Source organism: Idiotropiscis lumnitzeri, chromosome 11 (assembly GCF_059441095.1).
Source record: "Idiotropiscis lumnitzeri isolate Australia: NSW breed Sydney's pygmy pipehorse chromosome 11, RoL_Ilum_1.0, whole genome shotgun sequence".
Taxonomy (NCBI): domain Eukaryota; kingdom Metazoa; phylum Chordata; class Actinopteri; order Syngnathiformes; family Syngnathidae; genus Idiotropiscis; species Idiotropiscis lumnitzeri.
In genome coordinates, this window is record NC_142401.1 from 20,500,472 (window position 1) to 20,522,061 (window position 21,590).

The 21,590-nt window shown below is 38.0% G+C and overlaps 1 protein-coding gene across 15 annotated transcripts in view; it reads left to right on the forward strand.

Moving 5' to 3' along the window:
* The window catches only part of nfasca (neurofascin homolog (chicken) a), a 114,814-nt gene extending 97,566 nt beyond the window's left edge, over window positions 1-17,248 (forward strand). For 9 of the 15 annotated variants that reach the window (XM_088309514.1, XM_088309512.1, XM_088309521.1 and 6 more), the window contains 4 exons: window positions 2,222-2,371; window positions 5,956-6,084; window positions 8,598-8,667; window positions 12,564-17,248. In XM_088309514.1, the coding sequence (XP_088165640.1) occupies window positions 2,222-2,371; window positions 5,956-6,084; window positions 8,598-8,667; window positions 12,564-12,792 (578 nt within the window). In that variant the 3' untranslated portion in view covers window positions 12,793-17,248. Of the gene's footprint in view, window positions 1-2,221; window positions 2,372-5,955; window positions 6,085-8,248; window positions 8,301-8,597; window positions 8,668-12,563 lie in introns of all 15 variants that reach the window. The other 6 variants (XM_088309520.1, XM_088309524.1, XM_088309525.1 and 3 more) reach the window with 2 other exon arrangements.
* Window positions 17,249-21,590: the final 4,342 nt, after the last annotated feature.

A 21,590-nucleotide genomic window follows, 5' to 3' on the forward strand; every position in this document is an offset into this window, starting at 1 on the left:
CCCTTGAGTGTCAGAACACAAACCAAGCCATAATATCAAAAGAATTCTCTGCAGACCTCAGAGTGCATAAAAGCAAAGATGCGGGTATCAAAATTATTCCGCAGCATCAAAGGTCTTAAACAGCACAGTGATTTACATCATTTGAAAAGAGAATACAGGTTTTAAGAGGAAGGTGAGAAGAAAGTTATTTTCTTCCCTTAGTCTTCATGATTTATTGTGTTTTGAATGAGAGATGAATTATTTGAAGCCATTAGTGTATGGTTGTAACATAAAAAGTGAAAGCTGTCAATATATTTTGTAGACACTCTACAGAAGTTCTGTTGTTGCTTTTTACCAATTCAACAAGACTTTGACCCTCTATCATGCATGAAAGTGGATATGTATTTTTGATGTACGCTGGCCATGTCTTTAATTTTTAATGATGTTAGATTGTGAACAGCCTAAGAAACAGAGGGTGTGGGGGATGGGAAGGGGTGGGGGCTAAGTGTGCGTAAAACGAGACTGATCTAATGGGTTTTCCCCACCCCACCCCACCAACTGCCCAGCCATCATTTGTGCTTCAAGGTCGTCTCTAAAAGTATTGACGCTCAACAAGGGAGTGGCCCTTATTGTCTGACACTCTACTAGCATTCTTTACCAGAGTGTTACACTATCTGCACAACCATTTAGACCTGGTTTTCGGTAGTCTAAAAAATTGGGTAGTTTGTACCACCAAATTGCGAGATGCTCCGGGGGTGGTCAGCCAGAACGCCCAGCGAGGCGTAGCGTGTCTATTAAATTCATAAACACGCTAATGAGAATGCGCTCATTTTTATGCCCGCCGCAGTCTACTGAGTGGCAGCGCTGTGAATCGTGACGCTCTGTGAGGGACATCATGGTCCCAAACACGGTAGCCTACATTTTTTTTTTCCACGTCTTTTTTTATTATTTTCCAAAACCGCAATGACAAAGAGCACAATCAGTCACGTATACTTATCCGTTTTTGCAATTTTAACAAAGAGAGAACAAAAAAAAAAAACAAGCCCCCTGACAGCGAACTCATTCACACCCCCCCACGCAGACGCACGCACACACACACGCACGCATACACAATAAGTTGTACATACAATAATCATATAGAAAAGCCTACATTTGTCCTGGTTCTATAGTGTTACGCCCAGTTTTACGGACAGGTGTCTGTATACTAAAATAAATCCATTTGACTGAAATGAGCAAGCCTGCCATTTTTCTAACAAAACGAAATTACTCCATAATCAACATTTTCAAAATTTCTCCATAATCTAATTGTTTTTTCTAATTGCGTATTTTTTCGTGTTGGCATAAATTATTTTCACAGGGTACGTACGGGTGTGTGCAAAAATGGATTCCTACATTGAATGCATCCGCTATACGCACATATTGTACAAATATTTTTATCTGGTAAAAAAAAAAGGTTTAAAACAAGATAAGATAAAGATCTATCTAACAATGAATAAGAAATATTAAATGTTACTCCTATATTACAAGGGTGTATTGATTGGTAATACCTACCTTCCAATTGGAATTTGAGGATCAGATAGAGGCGTAGCATGTTTTTTCTTGTTTTACTGTTTGTTTGTCTTGTTTTTTTTTTTTGCTGATGGATTGGTATGGAGAGGAGCTGTTGGAAATGGTTGAAAGCATGGAGCATGACATCACCACCTTGTGTTGCCTTCTCTCTTTCACTCCCTCCTCAGTGTCATGCTCTAGTATTATCCAAGTTCTAGTTTTTAACTGGAATGATACCGTTTCCAAAATTGAGGGCTTTGACTGTTCCAATTCCCTCTGTTGGAAACAATGAGAGGATGCACTTTGGATGAATCAATTCTGATCTTTTGCTTTGTTGAACACCGGCTCCAATTCCTTGCCCTTTTGTGATTTTCTCTGGAAAATAGTGCCTTTCGGATCAAATATGCTGCTACAAGAAGGTGACCGTTAAAATGACCATTACTCACTGGCTGCAAGGATTAGAAGTTTCAAAAACACACTATCATCTTATCTTATGTGTTCACGTATTGCAGAGGCAAATCAGCATCGACGATAATGATGACGTGCATCGCACGGTTTGAAATCCCTGACATAATTCTGTCATAAATCAGTCTTGATGATGCTTGGTCATTTTAAAAGCGTAACAGTAGGCCGAAGTGATAAACGTAACGCCACCCCCCCTAGAGGATGATTGGCCCTTTCTTGTGTCTCCAAGGCGACAAGACAATGAAAACTGTACCAGTGACACAACAACCCCCCATTACGGTGGCCGATTTGATTGCGGGTGCCAAGTATCATCTGAGGGTTTACTCCCATGAACTCAGCAGCGTCACCAGCAAATCTGTCACCTTTGAGACCAAAGCAGGTGAGACCACACCTGGCCTGGTGGAGTCGGATTGGCAGGCACATGGGCTACACTGGTTGCAAGGATGAAGTGGTTTCCAAGTGCCAGACCTAATCCTTCTCTTTTAATGTGGTCATTTTATAAATGGGTGTAAAAGTCAGCATTTTAAAAGAATGGACAGTTATGTGGGAACGCTTTAGACCTTGATATCTGAACTGAATGTTTGCCCTGTTTTAAAATGTTTCTTTTTTGGATAGTTACCCAATTTTAATGTTTAAGATCATCAAACATGTATATAGCATACAAAGATAAGTCAAGTACGGGGAAAAAAAACTATTCAAAGTTCCCAGTGTTGGGAAAGTACTTGCCCCCTAAACCTAATAAATTGTTGGGCCACTCTCAACAGCAACAACTAAAATCAAATGTTTTTTTACTGGCAATAAGTCTTTCGCATCACTGTGGAGACATTTCGGCTCACTCTTCATCGCAGAATTATTTTATTTCAGCAACACCGGAGGGTTTTCAAGCATGAACTGCCTTTTTAAGCATACTTGTTTTTGAGTGCGCCACTTCAAAACCTTAAATTTGGGTTTCATAAGGCGATCAACCGTTGACATGCTGGTGGCTTTTGGATCGTTGTCCAGCTGCAGAACCAAGCGCTCTTCAGCTTGAGGTAAAAAATGAAAAGTCGAACATTGTCTCTCAGGATATTCTGGTAAAGAGCAAAATGGTTCCATCAATCAGAGCAAGTCACCCAGGTCCTGAATTAGCAAAGCAGTCACAGACCGTCACACTACTGCCGCCATGTTTGTTGCTATAATCTTTTTTTTAATGCTGTCTTTTACATCCACAAATGATGTAATGAGACTCACACCTTCCCCAAAAATGTAACTTATATCTTGTCGCACCATAGAATATCGTCCCGAATTGAGATTCATCCAGATGTTTTAAGAAGTACAAGCAATTATGTTCTGGTTTTCGCCTTGGAAATCTGTTAGGCTCTTCCTTATTGTTGATTCATGAACACAGACTACCTTTACATGCATTCAGTAACACGAATAATAACACGAAACATGTAACATTTTATTCACATACTGAGAATTTTATTGATATGCAGTACTGTATAAAAGTAGTCGGGCCCCAAAAGATTTGTTTTTTATTTTTTCAGCCTTTAGGTCGTATAAACTCTCATTGATTATTTAAAGTTGGACCTCCAAACCACTAATACTGGTAAAACTTGCAGAATGGAGGATTGACACCTAGTGATTTGATTATGTACTGTAACATACAACTGATGGACCATTGTTGTCATTAAAGTGTACCTCCGACAACCCATTTCGAGGTATTGAAGGGGAAATGGAGCATCATTGCAAAGTTTCATAAATATCTGCTTTCCTTTCCTGTCTTTTTTCCTGACCTTTTGACTCATCATGTATTGGTCAAAACGGCGTGCCCGCAATCCCCCAGGTTAATTTTACTGCAAGTTGCCATGTTAGGAGCGTCTGTGACATAACGTTTCCCTTGCAGCCACCGGCTGCTCATGAGTGGTATGCCACATCGTTGTTGTTTTCATATTGTCATGGAGTATTCTGAGGAATGTCAACATGAAATCAACCAACAGGTATTTATATACAGCCAGAAAGTTCTTCAGATTCAGAAGAAAAATAACAATACCTTCAAAAAGTCAACTTTTACAATCCCGGTGAGTGCGGCATGGACTTGATGTAACTGTTTCAAACCTTGCTTGCCTATGGAAGTAAATCTGTCTTGTCTTTTTTTTCTTGCTAGGTGACCCTACTACGTTGTCGCTGATTTATTTATTTATTGATTTACCGCCAGTTATCAGTTTTTGGGAATTATGTTATAAAATTCATGGTACAATACTTGTACTTGGAGCAACACTCCTGTGCATGTTCTATTCACAAAGAATCTTTGTCTTTTGAGTACAGGAAGGACTTGTACCTGAATATCACATTTTGGTTCAGCTTTTTGAGATATTTTGGCTGACTGTTTTGTTATAGAGATTGTGTCTAAGTGGTTTCTTGATTTTAAAGATCTGGAGGTTATCAGACTTGGTTTTGGTCAGTGACTATGAACTTTTTTTTTCTTTAATAGTTAAAACCACCAATTAAAAACTTCATTTTATATTTACTTGGTAGATGTGACTTATATATACATTTGTTTGATGATCTTAACCGTTAAAGTGGGGAAAAAGAAAATGTAGGGGTTAGAGAAAAGTGCAAATACTTTTTCACTGCATTGTAGTTTGAATAGCCTAAAAAGTATGCTTGGTGAAACGGCATTATTAATCTGGTCATGTTCAATCACACCTTTTACTGGATTTTGATCATGTCAATTTAAGCACAGCACATTTAATGCACTTGATTTTATTGTGACATTTCACTAATGGAAGGTGGTTTCCTTTTTTCGTGTCAAGCTTGTTCTCTTATTTGTGCACAATTCAGAATTTGTTGGATCAAATCAACAGATTGACAATGTTATGGGAATAACGTGATGTTTTTCTACCTATAAGACTTTCTCTATTGTATGGTTCCATAGATGGTGACAACCAAATGAGGTGTTTTCTTTATGACATATTACTGTATACTTAAGGCACTATCGCTCTTTATATTGTCTTGTCACTATGATTTTTTTAAAAGGAAATGATTTGACACTTTATTCTTAGTGGCCCTCATGTACTAACCATGCATACACACTAATTTGTGTGCAAAATGTGCATACGCATATTTGATGCACAAATGTGTCATTTATCAATATCTTCGGACTGCTAACAATTTTAGAACAGCCTCAGATCATCTGTACACGCAAATAATGATCTGATACTGAACATATGTAAAAAAAAAAAAAAGAATCTTTTAACCCACAATGCACAATGTACTCCCAGTACAGTCATTTCAATTAACACTAATAATCATTTTAATGGTAATCAGTAAGTGAAGAATTGACAAATGTCCTAAATGTGAGACACTTCCCATCACTTTCGCTCTCTTTCAGTTCAAGCCGTCTTATGTTTTACGGGATGAAGGAATCTACCACTGTCTGTGTGTTGCCACTCAATGAGCTGAGTGCTTGAGTTTACGCTCATCGCACCCGCAAAAGCTGGTGAACAGCTCTCATTTCTTGGTTAAAGTTTTGGTACGAATCAAGTAAACATGCAGGCTACAAGAATTTCCTGACATTAGTAGTTGACAAATGACCATGCAAAAGATCCTACACACATCCCTGCTGGTAATTGTGTCGTAACTCCGACCTGTATAAATGTAATCATCGACAAATGCCACCCACAAATGAAAAGAAATTACAAGAAAGGAGATTGAAAACCGATGGTTATTTTCTGAATATGCTCAACTTGTGCGCAGAGTACAAACATTTCTATGCATTCTTTTAGTAAATGAGGGCCAATGACACCTTCCTGCATGCCTGATAATTATAACGTGACAAGGATTTTGAGGTGAAATTTTTAACAGACTGCCCTGTACTCTGAACTGAAAAGAAAAACTGACATTGTCTTCACTTCTCTTCTCCTGCCCCACTCGGTGCATGTGTGTCTGCGTGTGTGTCTTGTCCTATGTGCACGTGTCCAGCCTACATTGACCAGGTCGACATTGCAACTCAAGGCTGGTTCATCGGCTTGATGTGCGCCATTGCCCTCATCATACTGATCCTTCTTATTGTCTGCTTCATCAAAAGGAGTCGTGGAGGCAAATATCCAGGTAGGACTTAAATGTGGTGCTGAGAAAGGGGTGTAACCGTGTGCCAAAAATCCCACTTTGGTATGGTTCCTTGGTTTTAAGGTCACAATTAAGTTTGCATTAGGTACAGTAAGGGAACATTATGCAAAACAAAATGGCTCAACCTTTGTCTAAATAGGAAAAATGTGAATGTTGATTTAAATGAAAAAAAAAAATGTCTAATGGAGGATGGCACGGTGGCCCTGGTTAGCACGTCTCGGCCAATTCTATAATTAAAACTAAAAACTAAAATAAACTGCCAGGTTATCCAACCTGGGCAACCTAGTGACCCGACTGGTGAGCACGCTGGCCACACAATGCGTAGATCGTGGGTTCGACTCCGGCCTTCCAGTGTTGAGTTTAGATGTTCTCCCGGTGCTTGTGTGGGTTTTCTCTGGGTACTCTGGTTTCCTCCCACATTCTAAAAACATGCATGGCAGGTTGATTGAACATTCTAAATTGTCCCGAGTAATGAGTGTGAGTGCGGATGGTTGGTTTGTCTTTGTGTGTCCTGTGATTCGCTGGCAACCAGTTCAGGGTGTCCCCCGCCTACTGCCCGAAGACAGATGGGAGAGGCTCCAGCACCCCCTGCGACCCTGGTGAGGATAAGTGTTTTAGAAAATGGATGGTTGGATGTGTGACCAGGGTACCTCGTCGTACTGAGGCCAATTGAAGAACTTGGTTTGGTTTTTGAGCATCTGTGCCATAAAAATATCCTAATTGGCTGGGACCAGGTGTGAGCTATCTTGAGTTAAGTTGTCCTCCGGACTAAATGGATTTGTTTCTTTGCGTCAAAGTGAAAGGTACTAATGTAATGACAGAGGTGTTCATACACTGTCAGGATGGAATTTAATGACTGTTCTTGTTAACAGTTGCATTTAATGCTCATTACCTGGCTAATTATTCCCAGAGGCCACCTTGTTCAAAGGCAGTGCACCTCCACACCACGCATGCACACACCCCACACACGTACAGAGTTCCTTGTCACTTTCTTGTCTGACCATAACAAAATTCCAAGATTAGTTCTTATGCAAGTCTGCAAATTATTATTTGCTGATTCCATTTCCACGTCCACTCGAATCACAAATTGTATTGCTAGCCACAACCTAGACAAGTCACTAGATTTTGAGGCTGAGTTGCACTTTCTTTGTTCACATAGTAGATGTATGGCTAAAGTGCGAGGCAGGTATCTTTTCCATTAGGAAACGCTACTATACCGAATGTTCCAGACTGACTGAGTCATACTTGTCCAACCATAGCCCAATGGCATTTGTTACAAAAACTCTACTCTAACTTCTGTATATCTATTAATGGATCTTGAGAATGATTCAATTATTTTAACATCCATCCATCAATTTACTGCGTTGCTTCTCATCAAGAGAGTCCAGGTGAGCCACCGCAGACAAAATTAAACACAATAAAAATAGAAGACTTGGCTTGGAGACTAAAGGCTTGTTAGTTTGAGAAGGACCACCAATGCCAAATCACTCTTAGCTTTTTGAGAAAAGCCATTTTAGTTGATGATCATTGTTGAGGTGCCTTTGAACAATAAACCGCATAACTGAATATCATCACTCTCCCTTGATTGAATAATTGTAACATCCATTGTATAGTTATGACATGAATTGGTGATTTGTCCTTTATATATGCAGTGTAACCTAAACAACTGAATCTAATAAGAATTTCCCCTCCGGTAGTGAATAATTTTTTTTGTTTGTTTGTTTTTAAATCCTGTTGAGTATAATGGTATACATGCAAATCCAGAAATCCATCCAAATTTAGCTACAGTCAACTGGATAAGAATCTCACCAGATGTTCTGCCATATTTACGTTGGGTCTTTGAATTCAACAGTTAGATATAAGATATTATTGTTCATCAATGATGTCCTTATTGGCTCAAAAGGTCTAATAAAAAAACTGAACTATAGCAACTAATAATGAACCGTTTTAAAATCAGTACCATGAAAATCTGCTTTGGATTCTCAGCATTCAAAAGAGCAAAAATATTTGTTTTAATTTTTTATTAATAATTGATTGCTGTTAACAGCTGCAATTCACATTTTCTGGAGTATTACAGTTAACAATGATTGAAATGAACTTAAATTTATTTTTAAACATCTTTATAGATGACTGTAATGTTTTGCAGTTTCTATAATGTCTAGATGGTGGTTGCATCACTGGTTTCGCAAGTCGTCTAGGTAGGTGGTGATGTTATATGTAAAGTTTTGAACTAACATCCTTGTGGTGCTGAGTGAGATAACAGAAAAGCAATCAACACGGCCATCAGGACCAAATCATTGCAGCAGTACTAAAGATGCTTGTATATGTCAACAGATGACAAAGTAACACATACTGAATGATTGTTTGAATAAAATTACCTTCACACGCAAATCTATTCTTCAACTAAATATTTCAAGTGATTTTGAAATAGTCAAAAACATATGAAATATATAACAAGAGTGTAACACCTGTTTCTGCTTCTTTTTTTTTTTCAGTCCGAGATAAAAAAGATCTTCCTTTGGATTCTGTTGATCACAAAGACCCGGATGGATCCTTTGATTATCAGTAAGTGTCACCAAACAGAACCTGCTGTAGTTTATCACCATTTCAGATTTAGTAGTGGACTCTCTTCCGTAAAGCAAGCTCGTCTGAAACATCTAATTTGGTTAGCCTCTAATACCATATTTTTCCGGGGCTATATGGCTCACCTGTATATTAGCCACAGCAACTCTTGGGAAAAAAAACAAAACAAAAACAATATACAGGACACTATAAGCCACAGTTTTCTATGTTGAAAAAAATTGTTGTGTACTGCATGTTCAGAACGATTTTGTGCTGTGAATGCACATAAAGGTACATAAACAGATTCTTAAAACAGTGCCTTTTAACATGGCAACAATTAAAACAGAACAGACCCAAGAGAAAAAAAACATCAAGATTTATTTAGGTTATTTTCTGACTATATAGAGCGCCCCAAAGAAAAATCCACAGAAATGCTGCACTGTTGTATTAGCCGCACAGTTCAAAATAAAGGAAAAATGTAGCGGCTTATAGTCCGGAAAATACGGTATACAATAGAAATTGTGAGGCTCTTTCCTGGAGTCGTGTTAACACTTGTTAATTTTTGCCCCTCCACAGTAGAATGGACTTTATGCCCGCATCATTTCCACACTTGTATATGGAGGCGTGCTAATTTATAGCCACTAGTCTAACGAATAGTGATTGCAACACACTTTAAAATATATGGCATCAAGTTATTGTAAATTATGTGTTTCCTTAAAGATTGGAGTTATTTTTTCGTCCAGATGGCGTCCCTGTAAATCTAAACTGAAAACTTGTAAGCCTCAAAATCAATCCACTGGAAATACGTCATGAACTACCATGCATATAGTCCATTTTGGTCACAAAGTTGTTTTTTCACACTTTGGGGACTACAATTAGAGAAAGTTACTCTGGCCAAAGAGGGTTGCAGCCACTGTAAAAGCACGATTAAAAGTTGAAAAGTCTAAAGTTGAAAGACATCACAAATTTCTATTGAATTATTTAATCTTTAAATAATCTAATTTATATATTTAATAAAATCATTGTTGTATTGCACTGGAGAAGGGAGCTCTCTAATCATGTTGCGCACTGAGTACAATGTTTCTAATTTCTGATTTCTGAAAAAAAGCATGAACCAAAAAAACAAATGGTGGAAAAAAGACAGTGTTAAAAATACAAACATTAAGTATTATAATTAACCAAAAAATACAACAAAATCAAAAATAAGTTTAAATTAAATAATTAAATTCATTGACAGCGGATTCACTATTTTAAATTCAATGAAACCATACGTCCAAAATCAGTTACGAAAATCAAGTACACAAAATCCAAGTTGGATGAATTAATACTATAGCTCACCATAGATTTTCACCAAGACCAAACAATTTTTGATTGTCCAATTATGAGTTTAAGGATCTTTGAAGCAAAAGCTGGCAGCCACGGCTTCATAGGACAAGTGCCATCCAGTCTAGCTGCACATAGGCCAAGGGTGGCATGGAACATGCTTCTAAAAGAACATATACTGCACCTTCTGTTTGAATTGAAAGTTTCTTGCCAGTGCTACACAATTTCACTTTGCTCGAGATTAGTTTTGAACACGTTTTTAGCTCCAAATAAATTGGAACTATGGTCACAGCATATTGTCCAGTAAATCCCAAATTTTGCTGTAACAGTTGCAAGCATCAACCTAAGAAGACGGACTAAACTTAGCAGGGTTTCTGAAATTTTTTCTGACATCCTCCGATGAAGATAAACTCTTATACATTATATTAAAAAATATTTGAATCAGACCAAATGTGTTCCATGTGGTAGTATGCTGTGTCACGTTATGTCTTTTGCTCATTTCAGGTTCCACTGATGGCTGAAGCATCGTTCTTCTAAAAGAACAATGACTAATGCCTTGTTTCCCCAAAATTTGACTAAAAAAATGTTTTGTGTCGCATGCTAACTACACTTACCCAGCTGTACCTTTTTGTAATTATTTATAATCCTGAAGAAAAATAATAATAGTCATATTTGTATAATATAAATCATATAAAACATGTTTTATTATGTTTTTTTTGTTTGTTTTTTTTAATACTCGTAAATCTCACCTTAGCTGAAAACCCGTTGCTATAGAAGTCTGCAAGTCTGTCAGGGAATGATAGGGAGCTATGTTTGATGTCACAAAATTTAAGTTAAAGTTCCTCCTCAGTGATGTGGGAAATGTATACAAGCAGCATTTATCATCACCTGATGGGTGTTAGTTTGATGCTTTGAGAAATCTTGTGTGTACGGTAATGCCATATAAGTATCACATTCAGACCCAAGCACACATCTGTGGTCAGACCCGTGGACTAATCTCTGAAGCATGTCCAGCCCCATGTGTTTGCAAAGAGCTATTCTTTTCTCCATTCAAGCTAACTCTTCACTCCTTTCTTGCCCTCTCATCACAACTTGTCTCTCATACGCTGAAATGACTCCTCAATGCCTCACAGGAACCAAAACAAGAACAGGTACTTTGGTTTTGCCAAGGCCTCTATCCTGGCACAGTGCATGCCATGGATTTATGATGAGGAAATCCGAATTTAGGGTGAATAAGATTTGCCAGCTTGTTTGACTAAAGCATTGTTTGCTTTATGGTCAAGTTCAATCTGGTAGAAGTCCCATCCATCTGTTATGGCTTTGCAGTTTTGAGCAAGTAAAGGTCATCCAATCCATAAAAGCCAATATAAAGCTTTCATTTCCATTCTCTAAGCAAACACACATAATGCACACATGCCCTTGCACACGCACGCACACACAAGCGCTTGTCTCTCAAGTGTTTTATGCCATTTGACTGAACGCGTGATTGACTTTGGATAAGTAAGCAAATGTATATTTAGCTTGAAATCAAGGTATTTTTAAAGTCAAGAAAATCACTTTCACATTTGTCTCTTCAGTTATGTCAACATGTTCTGAACCTGCTGGTCTATATGAGATATTTTGCATAATTGTATTTCTTGTCAAGAAATGTTTTCTACCTTTTAGAGTTTGGTTGCTATTTATAAAGCATGCCAACTGACACTATTAGACAAAGTGTTGCAGATAAATCATTTCGGATCAAGGAAGTACCAGATGTGAAAATATTACATTGTGGTGGAATTTATGGTGAGGGAGTTCCCACGAAGGGCAGCATAGCAGAGCATGTGCTGAGCATGTCTCCCGCACTCTCAAAGGTCCTGGCTTTGAATCTTGGCCCAGAACTTTCTGTGTGGAGTTTGCATGTTCTTCCCATGCTTGCATGGGGCTTCTACGGGTCTACCTTGCATTCCCAAACCATGCATGTTAAATTAATTGAATAAAATAAATCCTTTGAGTATCAATCTATATAGTATAGTGCGTTGTAATTGACTACCGACTACTTTGTATCTTGCCTCTCACCGATTGTCAGTTGACGGCATAGCTTTATATTCTTGAATGGTACACATATGTGAAACATATCTGTGCATATATGCGTGCATATATATTATAATATATATTGATCTATTGAAAAAATGCATCTTTTGTGGAGAGATAGACAACCTAATAGGTAAAGAGGGAGAGAGAGCAAGCGTAGAGTCACTAGTACAACAGACATGTTTGTGACACTCATTGCTTCAACGTTGTATTTAGGAAATATAAGTAGTTTGTCTTTTTAACTTTTTTTCCCACTAAATAACCGAACCATAGTTAGCGAAACTTTTTTTAACAGAAATAGCAAACAGGTAATAACGCCACAAGCATGCATGTGGAAAATGTATTGAAAATTGTCAGTGATCATATTAAAGAACGGAACAACTGGATATTGTATTTCCATGGCCTGGGCCCAGTTCTCAGTTGATTCCTCAAGAGTTACATGACCTTCCTTACTCTTTCTGGCCTCACAAAAAGATAACAGTCCACTTTTGTTTGACTTGCAGCAGCGATGAGGACAACAAGCCTCTTCAAGGTAGCCAAACATCACTGGAGGGCCACGTGAAGGAGAGCGATGACAGCCTGGTGGACTACGGCGAAGGTGGCGACGGGCAGTTTAATGAGGATGGCTCATTCATCGGCCAGTACACGGTAAAGAAGGACAAAGATGAGACGGAAGGCAACGAAAGCTCGGAGGCCACCTCACCAGTCAATGCCATCTACTCGCTGGCATAGTGCTGCATCGCTCAACTTTTGAGACACACTTGCACGACCTGCTTTGAAGTGTTGTTGACACACACGCTGATGAGAACTCTAAATGAATATGTGACACGAACTGGGCCTGTAAAACACCTGCGTTGGTTCTCCTCTGCGGGTAAAGTGAGATGATACTGGAGAGGAATTAGAGGTCATGCCTTTATTTTGAATTTCCAGAACTTGGAAATTGTTCCCATGGAGAAGAAATTTGGTCCAAGTGCTCATTTTTGTGCTCAGCCTGCCCTTTACCCACACAGACTTCAGTGTGCCTTAGGGGTAGCTTTCAGCATTTTAGGGCATAGAAAAGCGCTCTGTTTACTTTTTCCATTATTTTATCACGATTTTCAGTCGAAGTAGAATGAGGTCTTACAACATATCAGCCTACAACCGTCAAACTCACCAGGATGCTAGCAGATATGTTTATCATATTGATATATACACAAAGAAAGATTTTAAAAAATTTCCTCAGCCGGTAGATGTCTCGTTAAATCTTGAAATGAATTCTGGACAAAGTCCTGGCACGTAATTTAGTGCCCCGTACATCTATGCACTACCACCGCTACCATGCCGTTTCATATTGCTGAATACACATCTTTTTTTTTTCATACCACTTGCAGGGTATAAATCACATGCTCATAATCACTTTGCCTTTTCCACTGTGGTAGAAATACTTTTCTTACCTCAAATCCAATGTTGTAGTGCGGATGTCCAATATGGTAACCACAAAAAAGCCATATCTGCTTGTAGCAGCTCTGACAATGTATGTTGCTAATGTATCCCATTTGTACAAAAATCATTTTGGAGCATGGTAGTTGTTGAACGAAAGAAAACTTGGAAGGTGTCAAAGAGTTACTTTTGCTTCAAGAGCACCAGTAGTCAAAATTTAGTCTTTCATATGCATGCTGACTGATGCTGTCACATTTGTTTACTGAAATAGTGTACACCTTGTACATGATGATGAACTTTTTTCTCATTTGTTTTTTTTTTTTTTACTCACTTTTTATTTGACTAATTTCATACCAACACGGCAACATCTATTTAGCAGAATAATCTCATAATCACGAGTGATAATGGAGTAAATAGATAGTATATATTATTATAGCCGACTACTTTTTTAAAAGTATTTTCTTATTGCTGACATCAGCAAAGTACCGTACCCCATTTGTTTTTAGCTAAAGTTAAAAAAAAAAAAAAGATTACATCATGTACGCATGTAGTTTCATTGTAGGGCATGAATGGAGCGCCAGAATCTGAGATCCTGAAGGTTCAAAATGTCTTCTTCACTGTTTGTGTTTCGTTTTAAGCAACGGTATTCACCACAGTTAGCGAGTTTGCTCCCATATCCTCACCTCTGAAAAGAAAATGGAGTCTTTTTAAGCGTTGGCATCATTCCAGATTTATGGCATTGTATACTGCAATATTTGCATAGTAGCATCCTTGCTCACCCTAAATAAGGCATTCTTTGTTAATTGCTGTCCTGTGAAGTGCTGACAGCAAACTGAAGTAGTCACAATCATCATACACTCATTCGGACAAATTGGAGTGGATTTTTTATTTTTTTTGCACGCAATTTCCAAATACATGTGTAGCATTGTCAATGTACGATAATGGTCTCGCCCGTCAAAAATAGCAAGACTCGATGGAGGAGTAATGGCACTAAGGTCATGTCTTTTGCCTAATCTGTCTGACAGAAACGTGTCAGTCAGTCCAAGTTCTTTTTAAACAATCCTGTGTCACCTTTGCATCAAATGTCAATCTATAAAATCATCTCCAAATTTAACCCGAACCTATCTTTCTTTTACAGAAGTGTCAATTCCTCCTTTTTAGGGTTTTTATAAAGGCAAACAATTTTTCAAACAGTACAGAATCAAGTCAGAATGCTGAAGAAAGTTTTATATATGCATAGAAATGATCAAAACATATAGCATGAAACAAAGAAATACATTAATTTGACACAACTTGGAAATGATAAATGTTTCGGTGCTCTTTTTCGAAGGAAAACATAAATGAGAAACAGGCACATGCACCGTATGTATGCTTGCTATTCCCACCTCTAATTACTGCTTTGTCATGGCGTTACTCGGACTAGAATGGTTGACTTTCTACATTCATTCAGCACAATTAAATTTAGCACAAGAGAGTAGTGCTAATAAATCCAATAGATTTACATTTTTACTTCAGATAACAACTGGAGTTCACGTTTCATTTTACAGATTTAGTTTATATGAGTATTTATTGTTTTTTGTGGATACTATTAATTCATTATTACCAATAATTAAGAAATCATTTATTGAATAATTGTTAGGTAAACATTTTGGTCCTATTTATTGTTTTATGCGAGAAATAACCAAAATGTACCCACTGTTCTTTATGACACTCATTAAGTAAGTAAGTGTACCATGTTCAATATATTTTTCTAGCAGCTGGCTTTTCGGAAACAACTAATGAATCATGTTGTCATACATGAGAATGGGTCATGTTTGTCTAGACAGTGTGCTGCTCTTCTTGTATCCATGTTGTATTATTGTTGCTCTTGTTATTCAGATTTATGTCCAACCACGTATAAAAAAAAATATTGCTGTTTACTATTTATTTGGCATATGTACATTTGCATCCAGAAAAAAAAACACTGTTGTAAATATTTAAATGTTTTTCCCAAATGCTATATCTGACAAACAAATAACAGTCACCAATTTGTACCGAAAATGCGAAAGGCATTTAGTCTGTCAGGCACCCTTGTTATGGAGTTTTGACTAACATTTGCTCTCTGGAACAAAACTCATGCCCCACTTAATGTTACCTGTTGCTTTGGCATTGTAATATATTGTCACAAATACATCCATTTATTTATTAATGGTTTTAAGTTAATATTGTAAAAATGACAACTGTTGCTCAATTCTTTATACTAGAAGTGCCGCTGCAATGTTATGCATTTGTAGCACAAATTCAGCATATAGGCCTGGAAAATTTAATCCAAAACGTCCTTTTCAGTGCTACTCTAACTCTCATATGATAGGTTTGTTGCCCTGCATCACGCAAATTACCTGCAAGGCACCAGACTATCTTTCTTTTTTACGAGGAGCACGGTGGCTCCTAACCTGAAATTTTAGGAAAAATGTTAGCAGACATTTGTTAGCAAACTAAAAATCTCTAATAATAATAATAATAATAGTAATAATACACATATCAGAAGATTAACTGGTTACACAGGTGTGAGTAGAAAAAAATATACTTGCACTGTCTAAAATTGTAGGAGTTAAATGCCATCATTTCGGGCAGTCTGGAGCCCTACTTGAATCTGAACCTTTAAAAATCTTGTGAGGCACATGGAATTGCTTGTGGCAACTTCCATACCATCAACCATAGTGGAGAAAACCTTTACTGGATGTAATTGAAAAAGTTGTCCCCAAGACAATACTAAAAAACATTTTCAAGGTATTGGAAAGTGACTCTTGAAGATTTTTTTTTTTTTTGTTCAAATTTAGAATTATTTTGCGGCACGGTGGCCGACTGGTTAGCACGATGGCCTTACAGTGAGAGACAGCATCGGGCGTGGGTTTGATCCCGGTTCCGGCAATCCCGTGTGGAGTTTGCATGTTCTCCCCGTGCTTGCGTGGATTTCCTCCGGGTACTCCGGTTTCCTCCCACATTCCAAAAAAAACATGCATGGCAGGCCGATAGAACACTCTAAATTGCCCCTAGGTATGAGTGTGAGCGCGGATGGTTGTTCGTCTCTGTGTGCCCTGCAATTGGCTGGCAACTAGTTCAGGGTGTCCCCCGCCTACTGCCCGAAGATAGCTGGGATAGGCTCCAGCACCCCCTGCGACCCTAGTGAGGAGAAGCGGTACAGAAGATGGATGGATGGATGGATAGAAGTATTTTATCATTGTATTCCAATTCTGTATTTTACTGAACTTCACCCGCTAGTCAAAAAAAAAATGCTCGGTCTCCCCACAGCCATAGCTCATAGGAAGGAGATGCTAACTGGAAGTATGGCAAACAAAAAAGATTCATGCATATTACTGTTCATTGTCCTTTTGTCGTGCTAATTTTTTTTCTGAACGGAAATCATACCCCAGTGTCTCTTTTCACTGTCTCCTAACCCTTTATAAAAGGGAAAAAATGTCAATGTGCTGTTGTACGCTGTGCTTGACTTCATCTCTAAATGCTGCAAAGAATAGAACTTTTGCAACTTCATTGTTTATTATGCTCGTTGGCTTTTATACAATTAATTATCATATGGGCATCTTTTTTCATTATGTTTATCAGAGCAGTGAGTCTGAAGCTTGTTTTGACACTCAATTAACAGCTTTTGTAAGAAACATCTACTCAATAAAAAAAAAAAAACGTATTCACCATGTACGCGAGTATGATGCGATGTTGCAACCTCTGCTAGCGAAGCCCTCTTTATAGTAAAGCTATATTCTTTTCTCTACCTTCTGACTGATGGTCTTTTGTCCAAGCAGATGTTGCCTTTATAACAATTCCAAAGAATTTATCCGTCTTCAAAAAGCACACACGGTATAAAATCCATCCATTATACCAACGTGGGCAGCATGTTACTATCACTGCTATAAGTCGCCTTAATTGAGTCAAAAACGTAAATCAACATGACATCAATCCTTTCCAATCAATTTGATACATATGAAATAACTTAATTTATGGATGTTGTTTTGCTATTACTTCAAAATCAAGCTTTTTTAAATTTCCAATAAATAATGATATTTGTTACTTTATCAAACTGTTGCAATTAAAAAAATGCACAGATGGACAGTACAGAAAAAGTCTAATGGATAAATATATACAAATTGAGGAAATTTCATGGTGGACATTAAATTTATTCATACATTAGGTTTCTGGTCATGTGAGGGGAGTGTCAAAAACTGGTGAAGAACAGTACTTAAAATACACTACCGTATTATCGCAACAATAGTGTGCACCATATGAAAGGGCACAGCCTCCGTTGTGGGCGCTATATCTGTGTTTAACACTTACAAAGTACGCACCGTATTATTGGGCGCAGGCATGTGAAAAAATACCTCATCTTAGCATGCATGCTAGCTTATGTTTTAGCATGCATGCATGCTAGCATAAGTTCTTAGTAACAAGGCGGTGACAAAACTGAGTTTGGTCTTGCTTTATTTAAGTATTTAACAATGTACTCACATTATTATTTTTTTTATCATTCCTCATCCACAAATATCTCAAAGACTGTATCCGTAATGAATAGCTGGGCAAGTTCTCCATCCTACGGCAGGTTTTCAGTCAAACTACCTGGCTGCCAGCAGTGCAAGCTAACACATTAGCTTCAGAGTCTCTTGATCACACAATGCCAGTGTGGGTAAGTCACTTTCTCAACAGACTATGTACGTTGACGGTTTTATATCGAAACCAAAACTATAACTCAACATCAATTGAACTACATACTAGCAAACAATGACACAACCAAAAAAAGGAACAACTAATACAAAACATGTTTCTCTCATGCCATTCGAATACATTAATACATGTACATTTAATAAAAATGTGGATCATTTTCTCTGAATTACATTTTTAATATAGGGATGAGAAATTGCACAGTCAAGTCCTCGCCATTGTCAAAACTTGCGTGCCTAACAAGATTTTGTCCCAGTTATTTTGCTCGTGTTTGTTTTGTTACTTTGATCCTTGTTTTGTACTTTGATGATTTAGTGTTTGAGAGTTTCTTGTTTGCCCTTTAGTTTTCTTCTATTAAATACCCTTTAAGTTACCCCTGCCTGGCTTCCCTGCGTTTGGGTCCACCTCTACCTCCACCCGCAACGTGACAATTGCACACCCCATTTTACATATTTTCATTTGCCTATTTTTATGAGCTAATTTTCCTTGGTTGATTATGTCAAATCTCTATTATAAACATTGAAGTTTGTGGCTGAAAAGTGGGAAAGTGTGACACATTTGAGGGGTTATGAATACATGTTTAGTACACTGTAAAAGCAGTGCACTAAATTTTTATTACCTGTGGACTGTATATAATAAATGTATTTTTTATGGTAACTGAGTTTTGGTTTCAGCTGATAAAGGATCAACTAATATGATTTATTTACACATTAAAGCCAAAGCAGCACGGTCAGTGATTTTTAATAGCCCTCCACAACAATTTCACATCTAATAAACAGTCTGACCTTCAAATGTGAACCAAACCAATTTAATCCAATTTACTCAAATAGCAACTGAATTGTGATTGGGACTGTTGATGCAACACGGTTCTAATTGAGATGCGCAAACAGTAATTTAACTCCAATATAATGTTGCGCCGCCAAAGGCAAGCTTCATTAGCAGGAGAAAAACAATACAACTCCTATGGTCAATAAGCGGAGAACATTGCTACACAAAAATCCAAAATATTTTTCCACTTTACACTGAAGAGGTATTCTGTTGAGTAAGTCATGGATTTTATTTTTTATCTGTTGTCCTACTGAGTTATTCTTTTAACCTCTGAGGTATATTTAATGTAGACTAATGTTGATATTGTATTAGTTCTCTTCACTTAACTATAGAGGGAGTGGGCCTCATAGTGTCACCAAGTCTCTGGGTTGAATTTTCAATGGAAAAAGAGACACACTGTAGTTACTGTGAAACATTCTACTGGTAGTTATCAGATACAATACACTACAATAAAATTTTATTTACATAGCGATGTATCCCAGGGTAATAAAGTAAAAGAAGTGAATTTCAGGAAGACATGTTGGCTCTGAAAAAACAATAGTCGAATCTGCCTCCCCCTTAAAGTATCTGGCAGGCCAAGATGGCCCATTTTTCACTAAAAAGCTCAGTTTATATATTTTTTAAACTGAAATTAGTTTGCATTTTCTTGGAATAATTAGGAAACAAGTGACGACTTGAAAAATGCCTATATTGAATGAGGAATATGGCCACTCTGACTCTCTATTGGAAATCATTGTATATATATATTGCTTATAACGTCCAAAAACTGTGATCAATTGGCACCAAAATTCATGTCTACATCCCTACTACCTATGACCACTTCAACATATCAAAAGGATTCAGCTCTCTGTGTCTGATTTATATGAGAATGTGGAAGTGATGCAAGTGCGGAGCTACATATACGAACCAGAAGCGGCTCCAACTAAAAGCACATGCCGCCCCGCGATGCGCAACGTTCAAGACAGTCCCGGTGTTCGATGAGGGCTTTATCTTAAACCCCCCCCCTTCTCACTCTCGTGCCGAAGCTTGCGGCTGCAAGCGGTGTCGGACAACGCATGCGACTGCTTGGTAGGCAACCCTACAACATGAAGACGCAAGCTGGATAGTAAGGCGCTAATTTTGTTCTGCCAATGCCTTTTGTTTTTATGGCTTGAAGCTAATTGTTGTTTTTTTATTGCGCCGTTATCCTACTGGTAGGGAAAGGAGGGGGGATAAAGAGTCATGCACACCTGCTGGCAGCCTGCTCTCCGCTGTCAGCCGCTGTCTGCCTCCTGAGAGTTGACATAACTTTGTGGTAGTAATTAAACCAGTCGGGGTTTGTGTGCGCATTCATGCTCTTGTCTGCTTCAGCCTCTGCAAGTGGAGAACGGATTGGCGCGGTATTTTTGATTTTATGGAGGTGATCACATAAGCTCACGTTTGATGTCAATAAATCCAAACTACTGTGCAGAACGCGTTTATACTTTCACAGGTTGAAGTGGACAAGAGTAGTAATGTGCATTTGCATTTTGGTGGTGAGCGGTCGCCGTTCTAGACAACAGAACTGTCAAAGCGAGCGATATTACCACGCTTGCCTCTTTGCAGTGATATTTACGCTCAAAATGGAAAAAATAACAAGCCAAGCTCCAAAAAGGGGCATGCCAATTTGTCGTAAATCTCCCCCCCCCCCCCCAAAAAAAAAAACAATTACTTCAGAGTCTATTAGTACTAATGTCAGTTTTACATGCAAACCTTTTATATAAGTGCCAATGTTAACATCAGGGAAGCATCCATTTAAGGGTTTTGGAGGAGATGAAAAGACTGAGATGTTTTAGTTGTTGGCATTGCATATGTAGTAAGTAAGTTTGAATGTTCAAACCGCTCCCTCAGAAGACAGACACACGAGAGGGGGCGCAAGCACACACACACAGCATTTCCAGAGACTTCTTTTGACATCACAATGTGAAATAAAGTCTTTATCTAACCAAAATGGCTGTGTCAGAGAATTTAATTTTCTTAACATCCAACCTTGCTCCACGGCCCCTCCGGAAGGCCGCTGAGACGGACCTGCTCTTCAAAGAAAATTCTCTACACCTGTCAGAAAGATCTATTATTCTTATGGAAGACTATATAATTCATCTGTGTTTATTCATCTGTGGAGTAGGCAGTGTGACCCATTTTTTAAAAAAAGTCCATTACATTCATTCCCTTCCTTGTCTAGTCTGAGGAAACCTGATTAACAGGGCATGAGCTCTTCCCTGCTATAAATGAGCCCACCTCTAGTCACCAGACTGTAATTTGTTATGTTCATTAGTTAATGAAGAAATTACAATGTCTTGCAGGAAAGTCATCAATGTCCATTCCTCATATACTCTCTGGCACTACTTTCATGGTTTCATCCTACTGAGGAGCGCCACACCAATTAAGGAAAGTCAGAATGCCATTGCACTCGTCTAAATTTAACGATTTTCACAACCTCAGATTAAAAACTGAAAGTCTGCGTGCTCTCGTCATCATGATCGTTTATTGTAAAGTGGTAATCGCTGATGTTCTCTTGCAAGCTTTATATTGTCTTCTCCTTATTATGTGTTTGG